The sequence below is a fragment of the Neltuma alba genome, unplaced genomic scaffold, assembly GCF_004799145.2.
Source record: "Neltuma alba isolate B1F8T4 unplaced genomic scaffold, ASM479914v2 tig00003664_pilon, whole genome shotgun sequence".
NCBI lineage: Eukaryota > Viridiplantae > Streptophyta > Magnoliopsida > Fabales > Fabaceae > Neltuma > Neltuma alba.
Window position 1 is genome coordinate 20,812 of NW_021633376.1, and position 11,705 is coordinate 32,516.

An 11,705-nucleotide genomic window follows, 5' to 3' on the forward strand; every position below is an offset into this window, starting at 1 on the left:
CAAGGTTGCAATGATGATCAACCCTTTAAGGATATCATTGATAACATTAGATTATTGCTTCAGAGGGAGGGACTAGCATTTTACTATGTACTATCTCTGGTTCTTAATATAAGAGTTAGTTGACTAATTTGAGTAGATTAAGAAAACTAATTAAGTTAGTTATTTATAATAAATAGGTGTTGTCTTTTCTAAAATATCCTTCCTAATCAAGTGTATTGGTTAGAACTATCATTATTATAAGGACTACCTTGAAAAAAAAGGATAAATATGATAGACAAAGTGAATAGGGGTCTTATATTTCGAACTAAAATAAAAGTCAAACGAGCTCTTATATTAAAAATTAGAGATAATATAATATTAACAAAGAAGAGATCAATATTGCAGATAGGTTAGCTAAACTCTCTCATAGGTTAGATACCAACTAGTGTTTCCTTGATCGATCACCACCTCCCAGTCAAGAGGTGGAGAGTGACGAAGGAAGTTAATTTGCTTTGTTTTTCGGATTTCTTGTTGTAAGCTATTGTTATTCAGTTTATATTAAAAAAAAAAAATCAGATCCCTATTTTTTTTCCTTGTTATTCAATCCTTATTTTTTTTTTCCATACAAAAATATTGAAGATGCCGTTAAAGTTAACCAGGATATGCGCCGAAACTCATAGTCCATGTATTCTCTCTGCACCTTCATCGTTTTCACCCTCCTCTTGCACAAGCTTCATTCCGTCTCCGTTCTTGTTAAGCCAACCTGCCGCGTCTCTTCTGCAGCTTAGATGAGAGAGATAATGATAAATGAATTCAAACAACCTTACTGTATCTCTAAATTTCCATTCAACAAATTATCTTTGCCACATAACCTCACAGCGAATATCGAAATTTGTGAAGACACATATAATGGATTATCCCAATATCAGAATTAGTGATCGGAATGCGAGCTTCTCTTCTTTCGGTCTTCTTCTTTCTCTAACCCATTGTTCTTGATTCGAAAAATACCATTACACATAGTAAGTTCAAACTCATAGCCCTTTTGAATTTCTTGTTCCAAAATGAATGTAAAGATCCAGTTTTTTTTTAATGTTTATATATTACTTTCTTTTTTATGACATTATTTTAGAGTGTTATTGATGGAAGTCAAGATCTTGATTTTGCTTTAACCAAAGCCTCTCGATGGAGAAAAAGACTGTAATAGCAGCACTCCAAAACAAGGCTTATGTGGAACAAGACACAATCACCATGTTTGACCTCTTTTCGAATAGCTTTTAGCTTGGAGAAGGCACGAGGTCCCTGGTTATGGTGGAGAGATAACGGTACTTGCTATGAAGGAGACTAGTGGACTTATGATTTGTTTAGGAGGCATTTGGCAGCCTCCATAACTACTTTTTAAAAGTGCTTTCATATAAATTAAGATAATTTTTATTATATATTTATATTGTAGACCGTAAAATCATTTTTTTTAAATTATTGTTTGAGTTTTGCCCAAACACCTATTTAGTGCCACAGGATCAACCCAAACTAATGGCATCTTCAAACATTTAGGACAGAAGGACTATTTTATTAACGGAGTAAACAATAAGAATTAAATAAAAAGAAAAAAACTGAAGACCTGATTCAAAACTTGATAAAATTATAAGGACTGTCACATTCATTTTTTCTTACTTATATCTTTGTAAAAAGAGTAGATTAGAGTTGATGAATGAAAATTTATTTAAAAAAAGATAATAAGTGACATATATTTACTGAAAATAAAAGTAAAAAGATTAATCTAAAATTTTATTAAAAAAATATGTTTCTTATGTGTGAAGGCATCATTATAAGAGAGATTATTTCTTATAAAAAAAATTACCCAGTATGTGTATTAATATTCATACATAAATACATTAGTGACAAATAAAAATCTAATCGAACCGATCCGGACAATTCAAAACATTTAACAATTAATAATGTGTTGAAATGCTCATTTACTCATTATATAGGAACTACACCTGGTGGAGAATTATCTAAAAGCCTTTTGATTATATGAACCCCAAGTCAATCATTCTTCATAATATTGCCGTTTTAAACATATAGCTTATGGGTGAAGGCACGCATGATTTTCATCACTGTCTTTTCCCTACACCTAATGCCCCTATTCACTTTCACAAGCATAAAAGGAATATTTTTTTTTCAATTTGTCTCTAAATATATATAGATATGAAAAAGAAAAAATTTCAAAAATAATATCTTTAAAATTTTTAATTTTCAAATCAGGAATAACTACAAAAATATATTATCATTTGATTTTTCAAATATTGTCAATTATTATTAAAGTGAGGTAAACAAAACTAATTTAGGATTTTAAAATTTAAAGGCATTTTTTTATATTCTCCCTACAAAAAATATATTCTCAAACATATATCACTTTTTTCTTTTAATTTATTATTTGATTTCTATTATATATTTTAAAACATACAAAATTATTTGATTTTATAACATACAGATATTGTAGACCATTCCCATGGGGGTGGTGAAGGGAGGGCCCCAATTGGTAGAAAAAAACCCACAACTCCTTGGGGTTATCCTGCACTTGAAAGAAGAAGTAGAAAAAGGAAAAAATATAGTAATAATTTAATTCTTCGTCGCCGTAGTAAATAGTAGAGTAGAGAAAATAGAATTTGTTTCTTCGTCGTCTTTAATTGATAATATGTGGATAATCCTATTATTATATAATTTTATCATAGATAATGTCATGATATATAATAAATCATGTGTGATGCTTTTGTCATGGTGACATTTGTCCATTTTTACCTCTAAATTCTTTTTCTCATCAATCCAAACAGAAATGATGGTGGCATTACCTCGAGTTTTCTCTCTCTCTTTTTTACTTCCATTTTTTTACCATATACTTTTCTCTCCCTACATTAAAGTCTACTCCACAAGCTGCTGGTCAACAAAAAGTCTACTCTACACGTTTGTGAGGCCGGCCTATTTATTCAATTAATGTATATCTATCGCAATCTATAACTCTGATCCAGGCAATTCTGACAGAAAATTATAGGGAAAATTACGTACAGGTCTAGAAAAGATTTTATTCATCTAAAGTCCTACAAAATGTCAAAATCACTGACAGGTCTCAAGGGACCTCAGAGTAATATATTCTATTTGTAAAATAACATTACTACCCCTCAGATTTCAAATTTACATTTACTCTGTTATTGCGATTTACAACCTCAGCAGTGACTATTAACAACCTAATGAGAGAGCGTTAACAACCTAAGCAGTATCTGTTAACAACTTATTTTATAGAATCATATAACCTCCACATAAGCGTAAATTATAACCAAATAGTATAATACAATAATTTTAACACTAAAATGTGAAGCTTTTTGATATCATTAAGAATTTTAAGTAAACCTAATAGAATTATAACAAGATTTTAATACGAAGATCCATTTACAACCTCAACGGTGAGTATTAATAACCCAAAGAGAGCTGTTGACAATCTAGACAGTATCTGTTAACAACTGACTTTATAGGATAATATAACCTCTAACAACTATATAAGATTAACTTTAACACTATTTAGTTATAATTTAGTTAGTTATAATTAGAAGTTATATTATCCGATAAAGTGAGTTGTTAACAGACATTGCTAAGGTTGTTAACAGTTCTCCTTAGGTTCTTAATACTCACCGTTGAGGTCGTAAATGGATCTTCGCATTAAAATGTTGCTATAATCCTATCAGGCTTAGTTAAAATTCTTAATGATATCAAAAAGCTTCCCATTTTAGTGTTAAAGTTGTTGTATTATACTAATTGGTTATAATTTACTCTTATGTGGAGGTTATATGATTCTATAAAGTAAGTTGTTAACGGATACTATTTAGGTTGTTAACGCCCTCTCATTAAGTTGTTAATAGTCTCTGCTGAGGTTGTAAATCACAATGACAGAGCAAATGTGAATTTGGAATGTGAAGGGCAGTAATGTAATTTTACAAGTAGAATATATTACTCTAAGATCTCTTGGGATCTGTCAGTGATTTTGATATTTCGTAAGACTTTAGATGAATAAATTATCTTCTGTAAAACCTGTACGTAATTTTCCAAAAATTATATGAATTTATCTTCTGAGTCATGAACTTATTTTTAAAGACTAGAGATAAGGGTGACCATTAAGAATCTATTTTAAGTGTCATTCATATCATATGTCTATTTTAAATTTGTTTTTAAGTCTGAAAGTGTTTGTCCTGTCTAATAATTAAAGACATCTTTGTCTTTATATCATGTGTCGGGAACTTTTGTTTTTGTGTGCGTAGCAGTAATTTTAGTTTGTTGGAATGCTTAATAACAAACTTCACTTCCCACCTTTTCTTTGTTTTTAATTGATATTTATTGGAATTGGAATCATACAGATAAAAGCTGCATCATTGCATAAAGAAATAAATTAAAAACTCAAAAAAGGCCAAAAAAATTCAAACAGAACCCAAAAAAAAAAAGAAGAAAAGAAGGATAGGAAGAAACATGTGGGAACGAAGTCCTACGTCGAACGCTTCGGTCCCATTTTCCCTCGACGTCCATCCCCATTTTTAAAAGCACCTCTTAATCATTTTGATAAATAATACTTCATCCGTTTCTTATTATAAGAAATGAATAACCGAATTACGTTAATAAAAAAACAGTTAAAATTATTTAAGAATGATCAATGTGTAAAAAGTATAATTTTTTCTAAAAATGCCCTTATTAATAAAGAGAGAGAGCATGAGAGAGAATAATTAAATTATTAAAAGAAATAAAAGTGGGAGGGAGAAAGAGTGTGAGTTGGAGACAATAAATATGGGTAAAATAAAAAATCAACATAAAAAAGTAGAGACAACTTTTAAATGTCTCTTATATATAAGAACATGCCATAAGCATCAAATGTCTCTTATAATAAGGAGCGGAGGGAGTAATATTTAGTTAACGTTTGAATTTCAATTTTTTTTTGCCAGAAATAATACATTTAACCAATAGTTAATTAAATAAAATGAATGAATCAAATATTTTTCGTTGTTTTTTTGGTTGAAATCATTAAATAGGCTTTTAGTTAAGCATGTGACACGGGCACAAGTCTATTTAGACAAAACCTAACATAAATTTTTGTTGATGGGCACTCTAAACCTGTAAGTATATCCTGATCCTAGTGAGTTTCTGAGACTTAATTCAATTAAACTTTTTCTATGGCAAAAAAAAAATTCCTTTTAAAAATTCGCTTCCTTGTTTGTTCACCCTTGCTAATTAGTTCTTAACGAGAAGGATGGAAAGTTGAGATCTGATGAACAGTTGAACATAAAATAAGAAACTATTCGTTCATTTCTAATAAGCATGTTTATTAATATATTAAACATGGTCCTTAATATAACAGTCATTTTGGATTTGAATTTGGTCATAAATGTTGCACACATTTATTACAAATAATTAAAATATCTTCAAATTAGTTATTTAACTTTTATATTAAAGATCAAAAATAATATAATAATATCACACTTGAACTTAATTAATTTGATGAATTTATTAACTATCATGTAATTATTACTACCTCCGATTCATAATGAGTTAGTTTGAGGTTGAATTTGGTCTAAACGATAAGAATTCAATATATTTTGTCTTTCATACTTTTTTTTCCCCCTAAAGTATCTCTATTAATTGAATATGTTGAGAAAATTTGCACCAAGAGGTAGTTTTAATATAAATAATTTAAAAGGATATTTTAGAAAAAAACTAACATATATTTTTGACAAGCAGCTAATTTAATTAGTCTCCTAAATTTACTCAAATTAGTTACATAAATTTTATATTAAGCAAAGGTAATAGTATTGTCCAATAAACACCAAATTTGTTAAGAGTTATATTGAACGGGTCAAATTAATTTAAGAAAAGATGAATGTGTACGATTGAATAATTAACAAGATAATTAATGATTAAGGAAGCAAAACACATATATGCTGAGACTGGATCATGCCTTTCTCGAGTCAAGCTCGTACCAGAAAAACGCAGATGCAGATGTGAATCGCCTTCCAAGAGTTTTAAGGATGATAAATAATTTAAGAGGTTAAAATGGTGGGTTCTGTTTTCTTGGTTTGGCTTCACATCATAGCCTCTATTTTTTATTTTTCATTTTTCATTTGGTACCAGGCGCCTTCCCTCAATTTTTGTTTTAACTATCACAGGGGAGAAGAAGCAAAATCCTTCCATTCCTCACTCCTTCAAATCATTAACTAAACGCACCATAAATGATTTATTATACGTTAGAGATAATAGAACATCCCCCAAACACATCCAAAATTATGATATGAAATATTTTCCAAGAACAACTTAATTTCTCAATCTTGTGCAACACACAGGCTAGCTACAATGCTACATGCCATTTGGCAGCTAAAATTATAACTACAATTGGCTGCGTGGAAGATCACATATACATGAATACAGAAAAAGCAATCACAGCCTAAGGAGGACATGAAGGAAAAGCACCTAAAGCTGTACATGAGACCGGTCACTTGCGTTCAAGCTCCATGGCCTCCAATGTAGGGCTATGAATGTCATCGCAGTGCAAAGGGAAATGAGTGAAGGCATCAGTACGATTTCGCCGTGCTCCTGGATTCACAGCCCCAGCCTCCATGTCCTGCTCACCTACTGCAGTATTCTGGTTATTCCTGTTCGCATTAGCTCGCGATTCCTCCTCCACTGCTTGGAAATATGCATATGTTCCCCACCCTGGGAAATCAGCAGACTTATAAAATAAGCATGGAGGAACCACAGCATTTCTTAGGTGCACAGATTTGAAAAATAAGTCACTCATGGGGAAGAAAAGCCGAACACCAGTTCCTGGAGAGCTAAAATTTGCATGATTTTAAATTTTTATATAAAATGGAAAAGAACGGGCAAGAATCAGACAGTGACAACCAATGTAGATCTGACCACAGAAACATCTAATCTTTGTATTCAGGTGACAAAGTGCTCTTCAAGACAAAAATCCCATGATGCAGTGGTTCGGGCGAATTAAGAAGAGGAAAAGTGGCACATCTATTACTAAACATTTGAAGTATAGTTAGTTAACATGGACGTGTTTACTATTATCATAGTCCAATGTATTGATTGAACCATGTTGAGATAAGAACATGATACGATCAAATATGCCTCAGAGATGGCCACCAATACTTGATAATGCGAACCTTACAGAGGGGATTTGCTTTAATCAAAATGTCCAAAGAACAGACATAAAAGTGTTACCATCGTCATTATAAGGGGGTGGAAAGAACTGCCGATAGCAGAAGGTCGCCACAACAAGCCCTGGAAGAAACATATAAGAGGAGATAGTTTATTTCTTCTTCTCTAATTGAGTTCTAATATTGATATGATACGAAATAAATTTTCTTGCAGTGTAATAGAGTAGAAAAAGACCTAGAAGACCTCCAGCAAACACATCCTGCCAATGGTGCCAATAGTCATCTACCCGAGACACGCCAACTAGAGAAGCAGCAAGTAGAGGAAGAAAAACAATGCACAGCTTTGCCACATGGCCTCTCCGATCAAATGCTTTAATCTTCCCAGATAGGTACAAAGAAAGAAAACCTAAGCCTGCAAACGACCCTGCGGAACTGAATTGCATTAGACCAGAGGTTCGTGCATAACATATATTTGTCTACTAATTAGCTAGTAACACGATGAAGTAAAAAGTAATTAATCAGTAAGAGTTATGAACTCAATTTATACTATGAATGTAGTTACTGTGTAAAACTATATGATTGCCACTTTTGACCCTCTATTTTTAAAATGAAAAGGGGAATATAAGTGAAAATGGTACAAAACGTTTACCATATCAGTCAATTAGTGATTAAAACAACTATAATTGAAATATTGTTGCTCACAAGATGTATGGCCGCTTGGGAAACTCTTGTGTCCTTCTTTTATATCACCAGCTTTGCCATGACATACCACACCTCCCCATTTATTGTAAACCTGTGAGGGTAATCAAGAAGACGATGATTATAATGACCACCTTCCAAAGTAGATTATCATTTGCTATATAAATTGATTATTTGGGGAACTATTCCCCCATATTGTAAGTTGTCAAGGTGGACCTAGGCCCTCTTTTTCCATCAAAAAAAAAAAAATTGGCGGTTTACATGCTACAGATAGTTTGGTGAAAACATTTGGCAGCTTGAGTTAATGAAGACCGGAATATGCAAAAGTGTCCAATATTAGTCCTGTTTGGAATCACGATTGAAATCACTTATAAGCACGTTTCACGTAAGTCGAGACAAAACTTATCTCACATACTTACCTCGTATTTCGTAAATCACGATTGAAAAGTTACCTATAAGCCATTCCAAACGGACCCATTAAGATAAGAAAATTTTTGTTACATTTGCACATAATTGGGCACAAGTCCCCATGATCTTAAACCTCTCAATCTCTCTGTCCAAAACATTCTGGTTAATACTAAATCATTTAATGTGAGAAAATGCAGTATATACAAGAAATAGAGTGTATGCCATGTGCCCTCTAATCAATACTCTTATTGAAATAAGGACGTCTATTATGAGAGATTGGACAATCACTTTTGACCATGCTTTTAGGTTAAGGGAGACCAATTCTTGCATTGACTGATTAACTCACCATGCCCGTCGTAGAGTTTCAAATGATGCAGACAATATCCTTAGGTTAGTTGAATGTTTCGTGGGCTAACGTGTGTATTAAGCATGTTGCTCCCAAGAGTTGCCTCTACGGCTTGACACTGTATCTCGTTTATTCAAAAAAAGAAAAAAAAGTATTCCATGCATTTGTACTACACTCAAAATAAGTTATACTATTTATAATTTTTGCACAATGGCTTCTTCCACTTTTTATGGTTGATATTGATATTAACTATACAATCAATTTGAAATAGACGTTACTTGCCTCTATTCCATCAGGAAAGCAACGCCAAAAGAAGTCAGGTCTAGGTCGGCCAACTGCATCTTTTATTGCATCAGTCATGACTGCAGTGACCAGCACCGCATATAGGAGACCTGCTAGCAATGAAGTACATTGCTTACCGCATTTCTACAATTCTTCAACGACTCTTGAGTACTAATGTACGTATATGAAAGTGCAAAGAAAATTTACCTAAAATACTGTGGTGCAAATCATAAACATCTCTCCTACGCATATAGAAGAAAAGGAAAACAGCAATGGGCAACAAAACTGCATAGAGCTGACCATTAAGAGAAAAATTATTAAATTCACTGTGTTACTTGCAACAACAGGGATTATTAACTTGCTAAAAAAGAGAAGTGTTAGAAACAAACGGGGTACATGACTAGATGCCAATAATTTGTTCGTTATCATAATAATTAATAAAGCATCAAATCAAGCAATTTTCAAAGGAGAACTATAAAAAATGAGCACAATTATCAGTCAGCTTGGCACTTTAAATTGACACCATAACATGTGAATCTTATGCAGAACAAACCTATAGACCCAACAGAACAGATCCCATGACAAGAGGACAAAGCTTTCAGGACGAAAATTTTAAATTTTTCAGATAAAGAATAAAACTTACAGGAACAGCCCACACTGGCACTGTGTTGTCTTTCATTGGATATTTAAGGTCTTCCATCATGTCCCTTCCAACAAAGCGATAAAATGGATGAATCGCATACAGAATGACCTCTAACACCAAAAGAAAAAGCAATATAAGCCAGTCTTGCAAGTGATTTCTTGCAAGTGAAGCTCCATGAGATTTGATAGTGTGAGCCGCAGGATCAACTTGCCCCATGCTTACCTGCTGTAAGAAACCAAGGCAGACAGTGAAATTGGAAAGGAATCGTCTAATTACAAGGCTGGGACATAGTAAAACTCTAAAGCATTGCCAGCACTGAGATATCAGATACTTCCAAGATGGCTTTAAAGTCTTATTGTTTGACCAGGCTTTCCTTTGTAATAAGCTAAGGCTGATACACATATACACGTTTGTTATTTCCTCTTCTGAATGAAGAAGAAACCCTGCTTCACTCATGTCAAATTTAGGTAATAATAGCAGACATACTTTCACACTTATGTCCCTACCTATGATGCATATATTTCCAGAATTCTGTTCAACTCTGCGATTATACAATTTGAATCTGTGAATCAATAAAAAATGAAGATTGAAGAGCGTGCAGGTCATGCAGGCTAAGCCAGGATAGGATTAATTCTACCAAAACATGAATATCCCAATTGCCGAATACAAAACCTTGGAAAAACTCTAAAGCTCTATTTCGGCATAAAATTTCGCTCTAAAATATGACACTACCTGCCAAATTTCATAAACCCGCAAAATTTGAGGACCATGATTTGCGTAGTTAACTGAACTACAAAAAACAATAGCGCTAGACAAAAATGGATAATTGTTGAAAAGTTACTTCATAGAGTAAAACCACTCCCTACCTAATCAAGAAAACAGAAAGAAAATCAGAAAGCAGTTCACTAATCACTAACCTTCAACAACGCCAAGAATCTTCCAAACGGAAAGAGAGATGGCAGCACATCCTTCCACGCCATAAAAAAAAAAAGAGGCAGTTTGTGAGCGCAGTCACGAAATTCCCGATAATTTTGCCTATAGTACAACAACGCTGAGATTAGCCGACAGTGAGGGGGAAGGGCGAAAGAGGTTCATCGTTCCAGAAGCGAGAGAGAGTGAGAAAAATTATCCTAAACAGGACGAAAGTGAAAGTTAAAACACAAAGGAGTGGAGACCAAGAAAAGCGGCCCCTTAAAGATTATCCCATTTTCAAAATTAAAAAAGAAAAAATGAGAAAATTTTCTCGGAAAGTTGGGAGAAAAAAATTTTCCGGCATATTTTCCACCCGTGAAGAAGAACAAGAAGAATTTACCGGTCACTCACCAGTGAATGGACGGAAAGAGAGACAGAGAAGGAAGTTTCAACTTCCCAAGTTCGAAGCAAGACGATTTGGCGCGGAGCGGTTGTTTCAACGTTCATCCTTGCGCGATCGCGTCACGATAAACTTAAACCGAAGTAACTGACTGTCTGGGGGTTGTTGGGTAACATAGAAATACTTTTAAAAAGTTTTTTTTTGTGTGAATTAAGATAAATTTTTGGGAAAATAACAAATAAAGAAGGTAGAATATCTGAAATTCTAATTTGCGAAGTTAAGGAAATATAATGATAGAGAGGGAAGTCTTTCCCAAATTAGAATTTTAAAATTTAGTAAAATGACAAAAATACCCTTTATTTTTTTTTAATAAAAAAACTCAGTCCCTCACCAGTGGCCAGTTGTAGGTAGCCACTGCCAGGCACGGGCACCGGCACCGGCCACCAGTGTGGTGGCTGCCGATGGAGTTTTTTTGCAACAGTTTTTTTTTTATATGGGAGAATATTGCAAAAAGTGGTGGGGGTGGGATTTGATTCCACAACCCCCAGCCATTTGGCCAATAAAAAGATAGATGAACATTGGGTCATCAAAGACTTCTTAGAGCTCGTTTGGATCAATTGCATACCTCCGTACGACTGTAATGCAATGGATTGCCATGTAATGACATGTAATACTCGTTACCATGAATCTGTTTGGTTTGATATCTAAGAATGTTGCAGAAAATTTAATTTTTATATTTAATCATATTTAAAATAGAATGTAATGACCAACATGTCCCTGTACAATTTCTTCCTTCCTCTTCCCCTTTCCTTCGATTTTCACCCATGGCAGAAGCAAGGTTCA

At 33.3% G+C, this 11,705-nt stretch overlaps 1 protein-coding gene across 3 annotated transcripts; it reads right to left on the bottom strand.

Annotated features, from left to right (window-relative positions):
* Positions 1 to 6,220: 6,220 nt before the first annotated feature.
* On the bottom strand, positions 6,221 to 10,954 carry LOC114742148 (lipid phosphate phosphatase 2). 3 transcript variants are annotated; one of them, XM_028930407.1, is made up of 9 exons: positions 10,874 to 10,954; positions 10,468 to 10,585; positions 9,551 to 9,775; positions 9,115 to 9,202; positions 8,908 to 9,020; positions 7,875 to 7,965; positions 7,408 to 7,596; positions 7,237 to 7,296; positions 6,221 to 6,720 (listed from the first exon to the last, which is right to left on the bottom strand). In XM_028930407.1, the coding sequence occupies exons 2-9, from the start codon at positions 10,528 to 10,530 to the stop codon at positions 6,500 to 6,502; spliced, it is 1,050 nt and encodes a 349-aa protein (XP_028786240.1). In that variant the 5' UTR covers positions 10,531 to 10,585; positions 10,874 to 10,954; the 3' UTR covers positions 6,221 to 6,499. The 3 variants fall into 3 exon arrangements, with proteins under 3 accessions (XP_028786240.1, XP_028786242.1, XP_028786241.1); XM_028930409.1 differs by lacking the exon at positions 10,874 to 10,954 and having other exon boundaries at positions 9,551 to 9,772; positions 10,468 to 10,708; XM_028930408.1 differs by lacking the exon at positions 10,874 to 10,954 and having other exon boundaries at positions 8,908 to 9,017; positions 10,468 to 10,706.
* Positions 10,955 to 11,705: the final 751 nt, after the last annotated feature.

What these genes read in the sequence shown, in the direction of transcription:
- LOC114742148 (XM_028930407.1), bottom strand. Translation starts at nt 10,530, where the DNA reads ATGGCGTGGAAGGATGTGCTGCCATCTCTCTTTCCGTTTGGAAGATTC. An exon ending in TGCCAGTGTGGGCTGTTCCT is followed by an intron (nt 9,203 to 9,550) that starts GTAAGTTTTATT and finishes CTTAATGGTCAG; the next exon opens with CTCTATGCAGTTTTGTTGCC. An exon ending in TTTGCACCACAGTATTTTAG is followed by an intron (nt 9,021 to 9,114) that starts GTAAATTTTCTT and finishes CTTCATTGCTAG; the next exon opens with CAGGTCTCCTATATGCGGTG.